At 36.0% G+C, this 21,268-nt stretch overlaps 1 protein-coding gene across 1 annotated transcript in view; it reads right to left on the bottom strand.

Annotated features, from left to right (window-relative positions):
- flt4 (fms related receptor tyrosine kinase 4) overlaps window positions 1–19,936 on the bottom strand; it is a 36,765-nt gene extending 16,829 nt beyond the window's left edge. The window contains exons 1-10 of the mRNA XM_060884463.1: window positions 19,560–19,936; window positions 7,126–7,222; window positions 6,119–6,387; window positions 3,909–4,030; window positions 2,358–2,532; window positions 1,660–1,802; window positions 934–1,105; window positions 713–830; window positions 256–431; window positions 1–169 (exon numbers count right to left, since the gene is read on the bottom strand). Of these exons, the coding sequence (XP_060740446.1) occupies window positions 1–169; window positions 256–431; window positions 713–830; window positions 934–1,105; window positions 1,660–1,802; window positions 2,358–2,532; window positions 3,909–4,030; window positions 6,119–6,387; window positions 7,126–7,222; window positions 19,560–19,617 (1,499 nt within the window). The 5' untranslated portion in view covers window positions 19,618–19,936. The remainder of the gene's footprint in view (window positions 170–255; window positions 432–712; window positions 831–933; window positions 1,106–1,659; window positions 1,803–2,357; window positions 2,533–3,908; window positions 4,031–6,118; window positions 6,388–7,125; window positions 7,223–19,559) is intronic.
- Window positions 19,937–21,268: the final 1,332 nt, after the last annotated feature.

Below are 21,268 nucleotides of genomic sequence, written 5' to 3' on the forward strand. Positions count from 1 at the left end.
AGAGATCTTTGGGTGGAATTAAGGCCACAGGGGCTCCACGGTCTCCACTGCCAGGTGATGGATGTTGGAGGAGGATAACCAGTGGCTGTACAAGTGAGAAGCTGTCGACTTCCCCTCCTGTAGGGGTTAGAAGGTGCTGCTGCCTCCTTCTCATGAATCTGAGGTGGCACTTCACAAAGAAATGGAGAAACATCAAGAAAATCAGAGGTGTGTGTGTGTGTGAGAGAGAGAAAGAGAGAGAGAAAGAAGCATTACCATTGACTATCAGAATAAAGTGGAGTTTTTTCTCTATGCCAGCAGCACTGTTCTTCAGAACAAGGGTGTAGTCTCCAGCATCCTCTCTGTGAACATCCCTGATCTCCAGGTTTTGATTGTGGATCTTAAACCGGCTAAACTCTGGCCGCCTTGTTATCGTTGTCACATTTTTATACCTGTACAGCCACAACCACAATAACTGCTGAAGACAAGATGTGTCACAGGACTTTTTTTTCATGACACTATCATAGATTTAGCAAAAATGTATTTATAATCTCTATCAATCTTTAGCAAATCATATGTAGAATCGTTTACGCCACTTAGAGTGCTCGCATGACACTATAAGCATTTGTGAAATATCAATAAACACAAAATACACTACACAACCCTAGATGGTGTTACAGTATGTACATATAATGCAAATAGCTATTTTAAACAACTGAATTCCTGTGCATACCAGTGGGTCACTGGCATGGGATATGCAGACACTTTCACTAACAGCTTGACAGACTTTTGTCCTGCTGTAGCTTCCACCACAGAGCCGTTCCTGTAGTCCAAACTAATGAATGGCTTCTCTGAAATAATAAGAGTTTTACAAGATAAGGATAGCAGTCAATATCTCTAGATTTGTGGTAAACATAAAGAATAATATCACTCCCTTCATTCTTTCAACCTTACCGTGCACTATGACTAATGTGGAGTGTTCCAGACTCCTCTCCATGCCATTGGCTGAGCAGGTGTAGTAACCAGAGTCATTGATGTTGACATTTTGGATAGTGAGAATGCTGGTGGCTTCTGTGGCTTGTGTTATGCTGTTGCGAATGGACTGAAAGTTCACCACCCTGTCATCCTGTGAGCATAATGACAACTATAATTCACATCAGATTAATTTCATTTTGTGCAGATAATGTAAAATACTTATCTTTCATTTTAACTTCTAATAATGTCTTATATAATACAAATCATTCTTCCACTTCCAACATTTAAAGCAAACCAGGAAATCTGACATTGGGTGGGAGACCTACAGTAACAACCTTTATGTATTCAAAGTTAATTAGCATCTTACAAAATTCTACAAAAAAAAAATTCACTTCCAATTCTGACTTGGAAAACGTTTAATGTTATATAAAACATTTTGTAGGAAATGAATGGTGAATTGAATCAAATGGCCATGTACAAACAATTCATACAGTTTAAAAAGATAACGCAATCTTATATGCCATATAGTCAATGAAAATCATTTATGATAAAAATTGCCGTTTGTTTGCTTTCTGTTAGGACTCTGCCTAAAAAAAGGTCTTTGGGTTTGTCTATTTACGAATCAATATCCATTCCTGCCTCCACCTAATTTATTAAGTCCTGCTTTAGTTGGCAGGTCTCTATCTTTTGTGAAACATTTTTTACCTTTTGTCCTGGGTAGGCCCATTTGAATTCCACGCCTGTGTTGTGCTCTACCAGAGCTGTGCAGTTGAGGATGAGGACATCATCTCGCATTAGCTCAATGGGTGAGTCTTCAGGAAACAGCTTGAGGTCATAAAAGTTTCTTCCTGCAGGGTGTCACAATCATCACTTGGAAAGTCAGCACTTTTATCATTTTAGGTTCTGTATAGACTTAGAGCCCACATAGATCTAAAAACAACACTTGCTGGATTCAGTTTGATTAATTTTGGAGATCTGCCAAGTACAGATGAATTTAATTTCTTTCCAAATTATTCACAATAACCTGAAAAAATTCTGTTAAGATAATATTTTTGCTGATTGTTAAATTGAGTTCAAGCCCACACTGCATAGCTTTATGTTATTATCATGTTTAATTCAATATTTGTACTTAAAGTGGGCCAGTATTTAGTCTTTAACTCCATTAATCTTTCAAAATCATGTAAGCTGTGGGTAATGCTAATGTTCTTCCACCCCAACTGAAATAGCTATAAAAAGCTGATCCTTTGCCAATTCCCAAACTCAACCAAAAAGCTCACGTTCTAGCATATGCACTTTGAAATGGAGACCTGTGTGAAATATGCAAAGTTCTGTAAATGAATACTTTTCTTCAGTGTATCAACATGTAAAGGTGTATGTAACTTATAGAACAAACAAAGTTTCACCTGATTCCATAACAATGTAGACCCTGGACCTGTACTCTCTGTCATTTAACGTCAGGGAACAAAAGAAGCCAAGAATCATATCCATGCTGTAGATGACATGCCTGGGAACAGACCAACCTCTCTTGCTGTCCCATGTGATCTCTTTACTTTCAAAAGGCACAGAAGGTTGTACTATCTACAGACCAAAGTGAAAAGATTAAAACAAATTAAGTTTAAAAGTAAAGACTTCATAGTTCACAAGGTTACCTAGCCATCAACACAAGCCCATCATACACAATTTTGTTTGTATGGTAGCTGTGGTTATGGTCAGTTCCATATAAAAATTATTAAGAATAATTATGGAAAGCCATGCCACTAACACGTATTTTCTCTGCCAATAAAAATGTAGTTTACTATTTAAACAAAAAAAAAAAAGACAAAAAAATCATGACATTAGTGACAGATGTATGTACATTTTCTATGATCATACATAAAACTGGGTTTGATTTTTTGATGTCACACCATTCCCATTCATTATATGAGAAATGTACACAGATACAAATGCAATACCATTCAAATCACCTTATAGGATTCGAATGTTATTTCAACCAAAAAAAAATATTAAAAGCAGCCTTAATTATGACTTATATCTACGAGTTTAAGCCCCAGTAAATTTTTATGCAGAATTCTATTAGTTGTGGCTTATGTGGTTTCTCTGCTGACCTATGGACAATGCTGTTTCAGTGTCTATCTGAAACTAGAAAGATAAAATCTAATCTAAATAAATTTTTGACAATATAAATTCAACAAATTGCACAGACTAAAAAATTGCAATACATTAGTTAAAAAGCACAGCAGTGCATTGTGAGGTTTCATCTAAAAAGCCTGGCAGGGCATGATGGGAGACTCTCAGGATCTGTTTTTTTTTTTTTTTTTTTTGCTATTGTTCTTATTACATTTCACATATGTCTGCATTTCCTTAGTGGAAGAACAGTGAGGAAAGTTTCCCCAGACTTCCTATTAGATTTAAAGGAGGAGGCACAACTAATCTCAAACTGGCATGCATCAGAACATTAAGCCTAATGAGGTAGATGAAGTGTATTGGGAGGCTTTGAATGAAATGCACTTTGAAAACTCTTTACAGTTAATTAAATTTTCTCATTCTCATCAGCACTGGCCTCTCAGCCAGCATACTAAATGTGCTAAAATTAATAAAATGCAGCTTTTTATCAGAATATCAATATAAATAACTAACTAATAAGTAGCAATCAGCATGTTTGTAAGTAGTGCAGTTACTAACAATAAGGTGGGGTTTTGCTTTTGAAGCTTCCTTACATGTACATTTAGATCTACAATATTCAACATCAAAAAGGTTTAATTGCAATTATTATTACCACTTCACCATTTAAATGTGTATGCAGATGTATGTGTGCAACTTACAGATTATTTACTGCTTGTAATGTGTCTTTCAGTTCCATCGACACTCAAAGGCTGACTGACAACAGTGCACACGGTATTTATGGCGCTTAATGAATCACACTACTAATCTTTGCAGGATGGTGGCATACCTACCGAAAAGAGTGAGACTTTTAGTTCAGGATCTGAGACCAGACATGGCACTTCAATGTTCTTGTCAGATGCTGTTATAAAGATGGTTTCCATGCTGTCACTTTTGATAAATGGATGGTCTGGGTCTATATGGAAAAAATGTCAAGATTTTGAAATTAGGCAGAAAAAAAGTGAGCCAGTGTGTGATCTGGTGGAAATCATAAAAATTTTGAAAGAAAACACACAAGCATAACCTATTCATCATACACTATAACATTCACTTGAAGTACCTTTTCTATACTCCCATATAAAGCCCATATAAAATTCTCATATGACTATCTTCGACCTGAACACATCAAGACAAAACCCCTGTCATTAAAATTCATAACCACACCATCCTCCTCAGGTCTCTATAAAATGACATGGCTCATATGGTCATTAAATATCAATGAATGGGGCTTCTAGTAACCCTTTTCAGATTTTATATACCCAATTGCAAAGCCACTGAGGCCAAATGCGGGCACAGCAAATCGCCTTAAGCTTTGTTTTTCATTGCGGGTGCTATTTAAATATCATTCAGCTCTGTATGCGTATTTGAAAGTACCATTAGTTCTAAGCCCACCATTCTTTGTTCAGGGTAAAATCATTCCTCACGCAGTCTTTCAGAGTGCAAACAAAAGCTTGAAACTGAAGGCTTATATTTCTATCTGTTGGTGGTCCACATACACAGATACAGTATAACAGGAAAAATACACAATACCGTTGTGTAATGGCACTTAACAAATTAGTGTGAAGAGAAAAAAGGCCCGTTGAGGGCTCTTCTGGTAGAGTAAAGGCAGTCATCATGGCAAACGATGGAGGCAGCAAGTACAAGGCACGGGATGAGTACGCAGAATGGGATAGGCACCTAACCAAATCCACATGCAGCTCTATCCGACCTACTTCATGCTCCTGCCTAATTTATAGCTGTGATTTCAGCTGCTTCTAATTATAACCCTGGTAAGAGCTATGGAAACTGTTTCAGCACCTTGTCAGAAGAAATAACGGGGCATTTGACAAAAGCAGGCCAACTAGTGGGGCACCTGTCTATGAATCTCTGATTTTATTTCTTTTCGGCTCCAAAGAATACAGCACCAATCAGGCCTCTAACACTGTCACTAGGGGTCAAAACAATAACCAGACAAACTGCACATAAAACAACTGCTAAATAGTTTGCTAAGAATATTTAGTAGACCAACGACCACTTGGTTATAAGAGCATTGTTGTAACATCTCCAAACAAAGAATATTAAGAATAATTAAGGTATTATCAAACACAACACAACACCCAGGGCTTGTACTCAAGTATTTTGCATGTCTTTATCGAGCAAAATGAATTTCACTGTGACTTTTTGTATGCCAGGAAGATTCCGTCAAGAAAGTCCAATTTAGTCTGGAAATATGGTGAAACTGAATCTCTTTAAAAAATAAAACAATGAATCCCATGTAAGTATGACTGAATCCTAAACAACACTTAGTCCAATTTACTGGTCAATTGAAACTTTGTTTTGCTTCATTTATGAAGCAAAACCCTCGCCAATACTTTTCATTTTGAAATCAAGGAAAATGTGTTCATTTTACAACTATGCGACTAGGGAGAATTTAGACACAAAGAAAAACAAGACTTCGTTTTTCTCACTAAAACACAAAAGCCAAAATGCAAAGCCATATACAAAGTAGAAAAATACCTGTGTTCTCTTAGACCACAAGACATATTCAAGCTATTTAGTATTTTTTTTAACGTTTGAATAAGGGCAACCATTTAGAACTTGTCTATCTCTTAAAGAAAAAAACATATAATAACGTGCTAGCCAAGCACAGAAAATTGACTGGCTGGAGGTTAAGAAAATACAGCAAAGAAAGTGAATATGTGATTTACATGCCCTGTTAATTATGCTTTTTTATAAAGATGTCATGCATTATACAAATACAAAATAGTGTACAAAATATTCATTCAGTTGAATCTGTAATGATGTGAGTGAAGTAAACTAAGGAAACTACTTTCAATTGGAAATGACATGACAACTGTCATCTAAACTACTTAAATATGACAAAAAAAATCTGCGGTGATTATCTAAGGCCACTCAACTAACATAAACAAGTTCAAAATTCATTGACATTCCAACATTGTTGAAAAAAGAATTATATTACATACAGTCTTTACAAGATTTTCAAACAAACACTGTCTCTAGTTACCTCGAACATAGACATATAAACTGGCAGCTGTGGTTCCATCAATAACAGCTTTAATATCCTGGTAGAAGCAACGGTAGTAGCCTGTGTCATTGCTCTGGGTTTTTGTCAGCACTAGGGTCTTGCAGTAGGGTTTCCCAGGCTCCCCCTGGCACTCCTTTACCCACACTGCTCTTTTATCCTCGATGGGCAACTGATCCTGTTGTCGCTCACTAAGCTCCTCTTTGCTGAGAGAAGGATCTGGCCAGGTCCAGTCCAGAATGTGCTGTCCCCTGGCACAAGGTATCAAAAAGGTCACTAACATCTTGAAAGCTTATGAAATACAAATTTCAGAATTGATGGGACTATACACACATATTCCATGATTCCATTTGTCTTGAGAAATATGATCTGCATAGTAGTATAAATGCTCAGTAAATATTAGCACCCAGAATTAGAATTTCCAAATGACTTTGTTAAAGACTAATGGTCTGTATGACTTTATATCTTAGACTGTCTTGGCACATAGCAATTGGTATATTGCATATTTCAAAAACAAACAAGATAACACTTGATTTCCTCCCTACAAAGATTATGTAATACACTAATATTTTTAACTTGAACCACAGCCATATAAAATACATAATGCTTCTCATGCTGGTACCTGGCCAAAATATATATTTTCTTTTCCCAAGAGGCATGTATGCTACTGCTGAAAAGTAATTTATTCAGTAGATTCCTGGCTATGGCAGCTGTAGAAGAACCAGAGATTAATGAAGCTACACAACCCCCCGCTCCCCCATATGTTCAAAGATACATTGCCATTGGCGTTATCTTAAAATGCATATAATCTGTCTCCTGCATTCCCATCCAAATGTAACATTCCCTGTATGTGTAAAGAACCTCAAGGCTATATGGTCTAATTCATCATGATTTCTTACTGTTTACATAAAAAAAATCAAGTCCTGCAGATCATGTTCTTATCATACATTCTGAGCACAAAATTGCTTCAAGTCATACTCAGATATTACCTGCACGTAATAGTCAGTGTGTCATTGGTGTCAATCACGAGCTGGTCTGTGGTGCTGTTGAGAATAGGTGGGGTCATAGAAAACCCAGATACCAGACCTAGAGAAGAAAGAAAAGGGGATTAAAATATGTAAGACAGGTATGTAATGTAATGTCCTGAATTAGTTATGTTTAACTGTCCTTTTTAATTTTTACCCCATTATTCTCCCAATTTTATAATTTTGACATCCCACCTACTATCTAGCACTAGCATGGAAAATTATTCTCTCATGCACACTCAGCTATAATGGCTATGGCATTGGTTTGTGAATTTGTTGGGCCAAAACATTTTTCTGTTGTAGATATGGGCTGACAGCAATAGCTAGCATAACTATTAACAGTAGATATGAACCGATGGCACTTATTACAACAAATTAAATGTCATATACAAAATCAGAATTATACTAACTGTCCTTTATTTTTTGTATTCAAAAAATTTATGTAGATAACATAAAGCATTTTGGTGGGTATCCTAATGAGGCTTAGGGGTCAGTGGTTATTCCAAATATACAGTACATCAATGTTAATCTAGATTTAAAAAAATAAGAATTGAGGCCAATAAGTAAAATGAGTAAGTGCTCTCAGTTTATCACATAGAGTTCATACATAGTTTAATGTCAGGAATAAGTGATATATAAGTAAGCTTTGGTAAGGATAAGGTAGATTCTAAACATAAATCTTATTTTGATGTTTTTTCAGTTAAGTTTAACCAAGTTATTTTAGATTGGGAGGATTAGCTGTTTTAAGAGCTGCAGATAAATGACTTTTTTCATTAGGTAGGTAATCCACACTAATCCAAAGATAAGTGTGATTGAGCACAAGCCTTCTTCCAACTTAAAAATATTGCCAATCTAAGAAACATCCTATCTTTATCTGATGCTGAGAAGCTAGTTCATGCATTCATGACCTCCAGAATGGACTATTGTAATGCATTACTAGGTGGTTGTCCTGCATCTTTAATAACTAGGCTACAGTTAGTCCAAAATGCATCTACCAAAGTTCTTACCAGGACAAGACAATCTGATCATATAACCCCAATCTCATCATATTTACACTGGCTAACTGTTAAGTTTAGAATTGATTACAAACTGCTGCTACTTACGTACAAGGCTCTTAATGGTTTAGCGCCCATGTATCTAACTAGTCTTCTAGCACGTTACAATCCTTCATGCTCTCTGAGATCACAAAACTCGGGACTTCTGGTAGTTCCCACAATATCAAAATCTACTAAAGGCGGTAGAGCATTTTTGTATTTAGCTCCCAAACATTGGAATAGTCTTCCTGATAGTGTTCGGGGCTCAGATACACTTTACAAGTTTAAATGTAGATTAAAAACTCATCTCTTTAGTCAGGCGTATACACATAATACATCCCATAATATTACATCTGACCAAATGCACATTATCTTTTAGTGCTTGCTAATATTATGGACAGCAGCTATATTAATTCCTCTCCACTGTTTCTCTCTTTCTACCCATCCCGAGGCATCCAGAAATTGTACCAGCTCCGACTGTCTTCCGTGCCATGAAGATTTTGGACCTCCACTAAGATGAGGTCAACTCTGTGAGAATCCAGAGGCATCTGGAGATTTACCAGCTCCAGTTAGAGTCTGCTATACTAAAGAGAAGACATCAACTCCATGTGGTCTTTGAGGACAACAACCTCCTCATCAATACAACATTTGTCGGACTGTATATTTATTATCACCCCTCCAGTGCCACCCAAATGAGTCTGGTTCCTCTCAACGCTTCTTCCTTTACCATTCAAGGGAGATTTTCTTTGCCACTGCTGCCTGAGTCACCTCAGACTTGCTCATTGGGGATAAATACAAACACATTTAAATATATCTAATATTAATCAGGAATTTTTGTATTATATTAATCTTTATATTATTTTTTATATTAACGTTTTGTTTTATGTTAATGTTCTGTAAAGCTGCTTTGAGACAATGTCAATTGTTGAAAGCACTATACAAATAAATTTGAATTGAATTGAATTAATCCATGAAATTACCAATAACTGATATATAAATCAGTGCATATTATCTTGATTTATCTCCTTTTTAAGCGACTGATCTTTGAAGAGCCTTTTAAGACTTTCTCTGCTTGTTAGAGTCAGATGTGAAAAAGACATAAGGTTAAAAGGTCACAGCAGATATGTCAAATGATCTCCAACCATTATTAGCACACTCACACTCTAACACTCATGCACTCTAACAGAGCATTGCTAAGGAAAATGTCACCAGGACACACCAGGCACATCTGGAGATAATTACAGATGAAAGCAGCTCACAAAACTGGTAGATACATTATGCTCCATATGAAGACCTTGAGCTCCTATTTAACAAAACAAGTTTAAAAAACAGTACACAATAGATAGATAACTAGAACCAAAATCAGGATCAGAACCGTTTATTTGTCAAAGATTTTTTTATACATAGAAATACTCTCTTGGGTAACTTGCATACTGTATAAAACCACACTGTTTATCAATGCTACAAAAAGAAAAGGATACAACAGTACATTGTTGCAGGAAGTAAGGTATCTGACTTGTGAGATGTTTTTGGATTGTGGCCTGACATTAGTATCTATAAGTCTGATTAAAGCGAAAAAGTACATTTACAAAATACTCTAAAGCTGCAAAAAAAAAAAAAAAAAAATTATAGCAAAAGATCCCTTCACTCCTGAGACCCCCAGGACCCATCTGTAAGAAAGGGCCTATATGGTTCACTCTTGTTACTACACATATTTAATATCTTTGCAATATACATACACTGAGAACTTTAATAGTAACACCTGTTCATCTACACACTTAATCTCTAGAGTTGAATGGTGCAATAAACATCCAGTGAGTGGCAGTTCTGCAGAATGAAACACCTTGTTGATGACAGAGAACCAGAACACCAGAGTCACCAGATATAAATTCAATAAAACACATTTGGGATGTGGTATAACACGAGATTTACAGCATGGAAATGCAGCTGAGAATCTGCAGGTACTGTATAATAAAACATGGAACACAATCTCAAAGGAATGTTTTCAGCATCGTGTGGAATTTATGCCAAACCAGTCACACAAGGCACCAAAAACTATAGGACGTATGATGTTAATGCTTGTTGCATGCCAATCAAAAGTAACATTTCTGCACCACAGCATATTATGTGTATGATCTAAGCCCTTCCCAAGGGTCCTGCCCCTGGAGCCCAAAATGGACTTATGTAAATATTTGAATGTGAGGCTATGAACTGTTTATAGTGTTTTGCTGAGCCTCTTGGCAGCAGCTGGCTGCTTTTTTCAAGCTTTGAAGATTTATTCTTGAACATCAACTGCTATTAAAATAATATCAACCGAAATGATATGCAACAGGCAGAGACATTTAAAATGTTTTTTTTTTTATCTTTATGGATTTTGGCAACAACTGCATAAAGCTTTTTTCTAGCAATAAAAGCATACAGTAAATAACAGATATGCATATTGCTGTCTTGGGTGTACCATCCAAGGATGCCTACAATAGGCCTGAGTTTCATTAGCTGGAAAAAAAACAAAATATTTTCAATATATTGACAGAATAGGCATTGACAGGCAAACTAATAAGATTATTATGCTTAAGGTTATGGTTCCAGTAAAAGAAAATTAATGCATATACATAGATGTGTACGTAGATATATGCTGAATAATCATGTTGGTATATACAGACTACTTAAATATTATTTAGTCTGTTAATTATACAATTACATTACAATAGAAACGGATGAACGATCATTTTACTCGTTGATTAAATATTTCTACTTCCTAAAACACATTTAAAGAAAAAATACGACTATGCAACTGAGAAGTATCCAACAGCATGTGAGGTCAGGCAATTGAAAACACATCATCCCCTCTGCATGACAGAATGCAATCTTTTTCAAAAGCATGCAAACTGCGCCAAAACCTGCTGAGTCCCTGCCTGCTGTCTGACCATTTCAAAGACATAATGACTTGCCTCACCATAGAGAGCCGAGCTGTCCAATTCCTTGGGCTAAAGTATAGGACCCAAGGGTCTCTTTCTGTCTCAGGGGCCTTTGGATTTGTTTGTGGTTGTTTAAACAGACAGGAGCATGCTGTGGGTGACAAGTCAGAGGAAACCCACCCATTGTCTCCAGTATGTTTGAGAACAATTTACAAAACCCTGACAAAGGTTATAAACAATATTCTTGTGTAGAAAGAAAGAAAGAAAGAAAGAAAGAAAGAAAGATCAACAGACTAAACTCATCACCCTAAGCCCGAGTGCTCACATCTTCCATTCAACTGTCCATAGTCCAACGGATTCACAGCCAAGGCCATGTTCTTTCAGCTGAGAGCTTTCTAATTGGTTTTTATGAAGCATAGACAGGAAGCTGTTGGCGGAGTGCCAGGTTTGGAGGCAGTTTGCCTTCACAGTGAGGACAATTCTCAACAACCCCCCCTCGTCTACTCACACAGTGCACTATGTAGATTCTGTATGTAAATGCAAATGTAACTATGCAGAAAGTATATATAGTTGATAATAAAGCCATTTATGATTAGGCATTATAATATTCTTTAGGACTGGCCTAAATAAAAGCAAATTGCTTGCATGAAGACAGTTTAAAATTACTGTTTCAGATTACAAATACAAGTCTTCATTTCTTGCTAATGGAAACCTCATAGGAGTGTAAGAATTTGTCAGAAAATAATTCATTGTTTAATTATCATTTACTGGATCATTTACTGGATTATCAAAAACTGGATGAGTCTTCTGTATCAGAACATTATAACGGTCATTAATTTTCTGCTGTGGGAAAGTCTTCGGGACAGAATACTTTGCAGTTTCTTGTTTTTTTAGTACCATGACAAGCTGCATTTTTTTTAAATTAACTTCTTATTATAAAGTCTTATTTACATCAAGAGAGAGAAAAAAATAGAGGATGTTGGAAGAATGAATATTAATAGTTGCTAATGTGAGGGTATGACTTCATTCATGAATAAATTTAACATTTGGGAAACTTGGAACACTCGGAATACTTGGATTACTTGGAACATTGCAGTGTATGTAAGTCGAAGAACACTTGATGACATATAGTTAGAGGAATCGAAGAACTTTGCTGCATCACAACACCCTTTCATTGATTATGCTCCTTTAACAGAACGGCCAATAATATTTTATTCCTTACATATTACGCATAAACCATTTAATACATTAAATCATCAATCCTACTTTTGTGTATGCCTTGGGGAGTAGAAGGGTGTGTTGGATCTGCTATGAGTGAAGTGTTGACTGAATGTTGATACTGTGGCAGGCAGATCCAGCATACTGTGGCAGGCAGAATAGCGCTGATAGATTTCACAAATATCTCAGCTGCTTTTCTGACATACAGACATTTCCGAATCCCATAAAACAGCTTAGTGCAGGCTATCTTAGCTGCTCAAGTAAGCAACATAAGAATATGTCATTTTTCTTACCTTTTTACCTTCTAGAAAAAAATCCTGCATATTTTTTGTGATATTAGATGCGTTGTTAGCCCATTGGAAATTCTATGTATGTATTATAAATGGAATGCATGTGTGCATGTTTCACCCTCTACTCTGTAAAAGCTGCAGGCCATTACATACCTCATGTATCTATTTGACACATGCAGCCAGGCATGTTAGAGGTAATTTGAACCAATGCTTTCACACAACCATCTGCCTAAACAGGATATTTTTCCTGCAGCCCAGAATAAAGGACGAGTTGATATGCACAGGATAATCTATATTCCCATAGATCCCACACTGTGAGAGATAAGAGCTCTTGCTGGGTCCAGCATGATGGCTGGGTATGATTTATGTAGAATAATATCAAGCACACCATATGAACTGCCACATCTCATACAAAGACTTTAACTAATCCCGATATTAGTCTCTGTTGTATAAGTACAATTACAAGAATTTACTTCATTGAAATATGTACATTGATTCCTAGTGAATGAATTGAGTTGCTTTTACACATATTTGTTTGTTTTCATAAAGGCAACATGATTTAATTGAGTCCTGGAATAAAAGCAAACTCCACACAAGCTGAAAATAAACCAAGGACCATGAAACGACCAATTCAAATTCAAATTCAATTGATTTGTATAGTGCATTTAACAATTCGCATAGTCTCAAAGCAGCTTTATAGAAGTACAGAAACAGAAGAGAAAAAAAAAGAAAGAAATATAATAAAAATAAGAAGAAAAAATAAGAAGAAAAATAAATAAATGAATACACACATTTAAAGTTTAAACTTAATTTAAAAATATTAATTTAAAATTTAAAATACTATTAATCTAGCTCTATCCCTAATGAGCAAGCCGGAGATGACGATAATGGTGATGCTGCCTATTATACCACTATACATAATATATTCTTTTACATCTGATAGACCACATATTTCCCTTTTCAGTAGACACGTAAAAAAATTGAAGAAGAAGATAAATCAAAATACTTATAGCTGTGTACCTACTTCTCTAAGTCGTGGACATGTTCTTTGCACTAGCTACATTATTCTTCATCTAATACAGTGTGGTGTGAACTTGGCAACCCTATCGCTGCAATGTTTTCTCAGTGAAGCACACACAAAGTAGCGGGCACCCTGGACATGGCACCATGCCATTGCAAGGCACAATCACACTACTATTCCCACAATTATGTTTTTTACATGATTGTATATCTTAAATATAAATATAAATCTTTTGTTATGATGACACTGTAGTATTTGATTTGGCTGTAACTGTGGCATGGTGGTTGGTGCCACAGGGGTTTATTTGAGTATTTCAGAAACAGCTGATATCCTGAGATTTTCACAAGCAACAGAAGAGTTTACATGAAATGTTATGATGTGAAAAACAAATAACACTGAGTGAAAGACAGTTCCGTGGGTGGAAACACCTTGTTGATGAGAGAGGTCATAGTAAAATGGACAGATTGGTGCGAGTTGCCAGGAAAGATTTAATAACTTATATAATAATGTTTTACAACCATGGTGAGCATTTCAGCATGCAAAAAACATCGAAGCTTGACGTGTATGAGCAACAACAGCAGAAGAGCACATTGGGTTTCACTCCTATCAGGTGAGAACAGGAATCTGAGGCTATAATAGGCACAGATTCACAGAAACTGGACAGATAAAGATTAGGAAAAAAAAAACACCTGGCACTTCTCGTTTGTGTGAAAATCCCTGATTAGTCCTTTTAACATTTTTAAATATTAAAACCAGCCTATCTGCTACCAACATCCATACCATGATCAAAGTCACAGAGTCCACAATCTTGTACACAATGCTCACTAAACTATTCTTAATGGTGATTCAACAAAACATTAACCGCATTAAATGCATTTCTCTAGGAAGGTGAGTGTTTCATATAATTTTCATTAAGAAATTTACACAAGAGAAACAGTAAGATTATTACTGTATAAATATAAATATATATAAAACACAAATACATAATGTGCATGTTTCAGTTACTTGAAGTTAATACTGTGGTGGTGAATGAGCTTTGTCTCTATAAATGGAATGAATTTCCAGAGGATTTACCGACCTTGCCTGCAACCAGTCATACAACAGAAGTGCGCTTTGCCAGTGGTCTTGCTGACTAAAATAAACAGCATAAAATAAACAGCTGGCAGCATCAGCAAATGTGAAGCAAAAATGAAGTGATGCTCTCAACTATTTTGACAGTTTGACTCTTTTCCCTATACATTGGAGATAAGAGGGTACCCTTATAGGCTTCCTATCTCTAAAAAGTAGAGAGCAGCATGGTGTGAGACCTTTAAATTACATGAAGTAAAAGGCTTTTTCGTTTTGCTACATGCACAGAAATATTGCTGCTTTCAGAGGCCTGTTTTCCTTCCAGAGTTCATGTTTGACTATTTTCTTTAGAGAAAGATATGGAGGAATTTATTACCTTTACTTCTGTTCTTCAAAATATTTAGGCCCCAACCTCTAGTGAACTTAGTGTCAGGAAGGACATCAAAAGTGGACTATGGCTCTGTGCTTTTTATACCATGTAGGACATGCTTTGACAAGGACAAAACATAACATTTCAGTCAGACATAAGAGATTGGAGCCAGCAATGTCATGCTCTGAAATAGTATCATGTCCAACTTGCAGAAAAGGGGCAGCCAGGCCATAGAACAGACCTCCTCCTCTGAACAAGGAGTCAGGAGTCAGGATCTCCTGCTCCCTGCGGAGAGGCTTAGTCAAAAATGCAGCATATGCTTTACAAAAAAGAGAGAGTATAGCTTTTTGTCTACTAAACACAAGGCCAGTGCAAACTTTGATTCCTGTGTTGTCTGTGAAGGATCGGAGCCAAAGTTCCTTTTGTCCACATTTATCTGCTTACTAGTGCCCTTCCTATTTCCTGGCTGGATTTGATTTGAAGGGAGGATGTTTTAGGGTAGGTGGGGGGACATCAGCATTTGCTTCCTACGTGCCACACTCATCTCCTGACTACAATTTCCTGTACCTGTGCCGACGGCCACACAGGACGTGCTTGGCTTTCCACTGTGCAATTTCAATTGTCATCACATGCAGCCCAAAAACGCTTCATTCTCCCCCCTGCAAGGTTAGAAGGAAGAACATTTTCCATTGACAACTACGGAAGAACCACAAAATCCTCAAATTCTCATGAACCACAAGGTCACAAGTCAAATTTAGATTCATGCGCCTAAATACAATTTGCACGAAGTTCCTTCCCCTGGCTTAGAGTAATGATCATTTTATAATATGGGTCAATGGGATTGTTCTAATTGTACCCATATGAAGAAAAATATAAAATGAGATCTCATTATCTCTATAGTTTCTCCTAGACAGCAGTGAAATCTGATGGAAATAAAAATACTGAGACCTCTGCTTAAATGTCCTGTATCACAGCTTTTTTTCCTGAAAAAAAAAAAACCTTTTGAGTTTCAGTTTTATCTGACTGACGTAAGATAAGTACATGAGTGCATTTCTAATATGCTAGTTTATGTTCTTGGAAAAACTATACACTAGTGTATGTTTATATGCAAAGATTTGTAAGTGTATTTGAAGAGAAATAAAATAGGTGTCAAGTATATTTTACAATTATTTTAGATAAATAGGTTTTTAGTAGAAACACATTTACATATGATAAATTGTCAGGCCTTCTTATTTATTGTCCATGTTAATTGATTTATGTGAGCCACTATCAATCCTGTTATTTAGCAAATATTTAAATTGTATTTAGAGAAGAAATTCTTAGCTACATTTTATTCAAACATACATTAATGAACCATAAGTGAGAATACACATTAAATCTCCTTTAAGAAGCAACTTTAAGCAAAGATTTTCCTCTAGACAGTGTTGATGATGCAGCCATAAAACAGACAGAAAGGTCAAAAGGAGGTAAGTAGGATGGATAAAAGAATGGGTGTGGAAGACCAGGAGGAAGTTGGTAGTACATACACTACTTTCCTTCCCATGAAAGCTCATTGACCTCATTGATTTGTAATGTTGGACTGGTGACTATAGAATCCTAACATTTATGGAGCTTTATAATGCATTTTTGATTTCTCAAGGCCCCATATCATGGTTCAGTGAAAAAATAGACAGCAATTCAATAATGCAGAATTTATATCGCCACTTAAAATAAATCTGAGTCAGAGGAAATTAAACTGGATTGTAAAGGGAAAGAGTTTTCTTGGTGGACCGTTCACACAGAAAGGCAGTAACTGCATTGATCAAAATTCAAGACTATTTTACTTTACAATGTCTGATCTATAAAATGTGGGTGTAATCAATACAAAAAAAACACATTTGTTGAAAAAGTATGCTTCCTCAATAATGTCCTCAAACTAATGTTTATTCAATTATACTTCTGCAATAGCTGCTTTATCCTGGTGAGGATCTGAAGCAGATATCAGCAAAACTGGGTATTAGGTAAGAATATACTCAGAATTGGACACCAGGCCATTAATGGTCACTATACACACATTCACATTTCTGTGGCAACATGAGTCAATAATCATGACCTTTACACCAACAAGGAATGGTTTTCTCACCCCAGCTACAGCTACAACATTACAGACAAACAACCTCAACAAAAATCATTCCATATTCAAATAAAGTCTGAAAAGCATAAATGCTCTATGAGGTTTTATATCTACTGGAGGTGTGTGTGTATGACACATGAACCTCCTATCCCCTTAACTCACCAGTCAGACCACAGGACAATATATTACACTTCAAGCACAAAACATGCCAGTCTGATAATGACTCTTACTTCAAACACCGCTCAGCAAGTAGAAAGAAACCTCAATAAGTAAGACAGAAATTGTTCTTAATCGCCCAGATGATGGCATTGCAGTAATTGTGCTGCTTGACAGAAGAGACAGATGAGGTTTTGAATCATTAGACGAATGTCTGTTCCATTGGTTAGTGTGGTAAGAAGAAAAGGAAGTGTTTTAAAGTAAAGTGCTCATGACATTGGTATCATAGCATATCATATTATAACAGGTGGATAGTAAAAGTAGTAAAATTCTTCCATTCAGTAGAATTACATTACTTGAAATCAATATGCATGTAGCACATTTGTTGTTGCTTCAGGCTTTAATCTATTGAACTATCCTTATCTTTGCAAATCTTAAGATTTCTTGGTCCTCATGACCACCTATTTTCTCATTTGTTTTCAGTTCCATGTAGGGTAAAAAGAACAAAAATCCAGTGACATGAAAATCACATACAATGGAAGTCCAGAGGCATTTATAGGAAATATATGATTTTATTTATTTATTTATTTATATATATTATATAATGGAAAATCCAGTGTAATTTAATAATAACAGTGTAATTCATTATGAATTTTGTTGCTTTATCGAGATAGATCTCAGAGCTTTTGTAAAGTTTACAAAACTTTCTGGTATTTTTGTCTCCTCCTCTTTATCGTAAATGATTGTAATTTGAAATTTCTTCTTTTCCCTTTTAAAATGATTGTCTATGGTAATTGCAAATAAAATGGAATGTATTAAAATTTATTAAATATTTATGAAATATGTCTATTAACCAGATCCGTTCTCTATTAACCAGATCCAGTCTTTGCTCTAAAAAAATAGCCAATTCTATGGGTCAACAAGTCTCTGTGTGCTTTTCATATAGGGAGACATTTAAGGAGAAAAACTGTATTTTTGTTGTTGTGGATGTCTGATGGCGAAAGTGCCCATCTTTCTACAGAAGCCTCCTCCCAAAGTGTGGTAATTCACTTATATAACCCGGCAAACATATGAGCCCTTCCTAGGTCTCACTACCAGATATATTGACAGTGTCTCATGTTGACATTATGCTATGTTAGAGTGGACTGTAGCTTTGTGTAGCACAATTAAAAAAGCATGAATGGCTATAACAATGGGAAAAAGTGATACTCTGGATGCCAAATGTTGAATGTGATTGAAAGAAAATAGCAAAAATGACAATAAAAAGTCGATAATGATTTCATTTGAAGCAGCCACCACATTGACATAATTAGTTCCATCTAATGACACTAACAGCCCAACAGATCTCCGACCATCACTCCACCCCTATGTATTAAGTCCAAACTGTGATGCAAACGTTGCCTTCATATTAGATTTGTCCATTTACGTAAAAGGACCCTGAGTGCCCTGCATAGTGTGCATAAAAATAATATCCTCAAAATGTTGTTTTTCAGTATGATTAATCATTTTAATATACTGGAGGCTAATGGTGGTAATTGAAAAGTTAAATTAAAGTCAAGGCTCCCTCTAGTGACACAGGAATAGTTAAGAGATGCTCTGAAGCCAATGAATCATCCATCCACAGTTTACTCTACAGTACATATAGTTTCCAAATACGTCAGTAAAAGTGAAGAGTGAAAAGTGAAGTGCCAAAGTGAAATCTTATGATTATGGAGACTTAATGACTATGTTTTGGTAAAGTAATTTTTTGCATTATGTATGCAAATTGCGCATAAAGCACACTCAATTTACATCCATTCCTGTAGTACATACCCCATTTACATGATCAAGCATCAAGCATGCTCAAATTCTGATGAAGCCTGGTCAAGTTTACATTTTCTTAATCATCAGATTACCAAAAATACACCCGTATTACACCTCTAACAGATTTTTGTTGTCATTCATTTCACCATGCAAAACAATGATGTCAAAATAGGTATTAATTTGGCAGGTTAAAAACTTTACCTTGTATGTGAAATGGATCTCTATATTTAAGATGTAAATGTAAATGTGAAATATTTGCTAAAACTCTGTGCTTTGGATCAAAAAGATTTGCATGAAAGAGAAGCATTTTCAGAATATAAATAATAGTAACTGCGTGGCAAATGCGTAAAGGTGAAACTTTAATCCAACTTTCCATTGGCACAAATGCGCAAAAGACCCAATCTCACCTGAGATAAAGGAGATCCCGATCCAAATTCTGCCGAAAAGCGTCCAGTCTCTCTTCATTTCCAAGTTTCCACAATTTGGCGTTAATTTGAAGTCATTTAATTCTCCAGAAGGTAAATCCGCAGGAAAGAGCGTTCAGGTGAACCGTGCGTTTCTCTCTCTCTCTCTCTCTCTCTCTCTCTCTATCTATCTATCTATCTCTCTCTCCTCACAATCGGGGAAAAGGTCTGTGGATGACAAAGAGAAACCATGCGGCCTTTTTCCCCGTGTAAAAAAGAGATTCATGTAGACCTGAATGAATTTACACTCGTTTCCTCTTCCTCTGCTCGTCCAGCCTGTTGGTTGATGAAGTGTTCGGGGGGCCGCGGTCTGAGGGTCGGACCATCAGGACACATACACACACGTTGTGTAAGAGGTGTCTCCTCCTCTGAAAAAAATTCAAGTGACTTGAAAAAACTTCTACAGTTAGAGAATTTGCTCACTTTATTATTTAAGTTTCACAAATTATGGGAAATAAAATGACTTGCTTAAGGTAACTTTGAAAAAGAGTAGAATTACAAGGAGTGTTGAATTACATGAGTTAACACCCCCACTGTTCCACTGACAAAATATACCAGGAATCTATGATTCTAGAGATGGTATTACTGTGTATACTGTGTGTGTGAAGTGTCTGTGCTGTTCCTCCTGGGTCTGTATGGGTCTCCCACCTCCCAGAAGCTTGTCAGCAGGTTAAATGCTATGTTATGTTAGTATGAGTGAGTGAGCTGATGTGTGTGTGTATTTTTTTTATTTTTGACTATTATAATTAAAAAAAAACCCTGTTCCTTATTAATAAATATATTAATAATCTATTCATTTGTATTTTTACAAAGTAGAAGTTGAAAGGTGTATTTATTTAGAATTTTTACAAATTAAGTAAAACATTTTAAATCCACATCAGATGCTTCTAATCATCTCATTTTTTATGACATAGTTTATGATCATATTGATATTATATCATTATATCACCCAGTGTGTGCATAGTACCCTGCGATGGACAGGTAGGTACAGAGTGTATGGATAGAATACATGCCCAGTGTTCACAGGATAAGCTCCAGATTCATCGTGATCCATATAACAAGTGAAAAAAACAAGAAAGAACCTAAATTCACCAAAGAATAGATGATCATGGAATATGTTTTGAAAGAAGGTTATATTTCCAACTCAGATAAATACTGTAGATAAATCATCACAGACATTAAATAAATAAAACATTAGGATATTTGCAGGATTTATTCAGTGTGCTGTAAGAGAAAGAGTAGGATTCTTTATAAGATAAAAAAAAAAGAATTGTAGTTTTCACTGTGTGAAGTTACCTATTGCAGTGTGCAAAATAGTATAATGGTTGTTGAAATGCTACAAATGATGATCACCTGTCAAAGAGCACTTTGATTTGACCATTGTTTTGTAAAGACCATAGCAGGTTGGCCTGCATTGTCAGTCAGTCTCTTTCTGCTCCATAGTTATTTTGGCACTGCTGAGTTAGAAATGTACTTAGAGGAACACACCCAGTGTATGTGCCAAATCTGGCAATCAAAAGCATCTCCACAGAGCTTACAGAACAGTCAATAGACAATGGACAGTCAATGGTTAGCACGTTTGCCTCACACCTCCAGGGTCGGGGTTCGATTCCCGCCTCCGCCTTGTGTGTGTGGAGTTTGCATGTTCTCCC

The sequence above is a fragment of the Tachysurus vachellii genome, chromosome 13 (assembly GCF_030014155.1).
Source record: "Tachysurus vachellii isolate PV-2020 chromosome 13, HZAU_Pvac_v1, whole genome shotgun sequence".
NCBI lineage: Eukaryota > Metazoa > Chordata > Actinopteri > Siluriformes > Bagridae > Tachysurus > Tachysurus vachellii.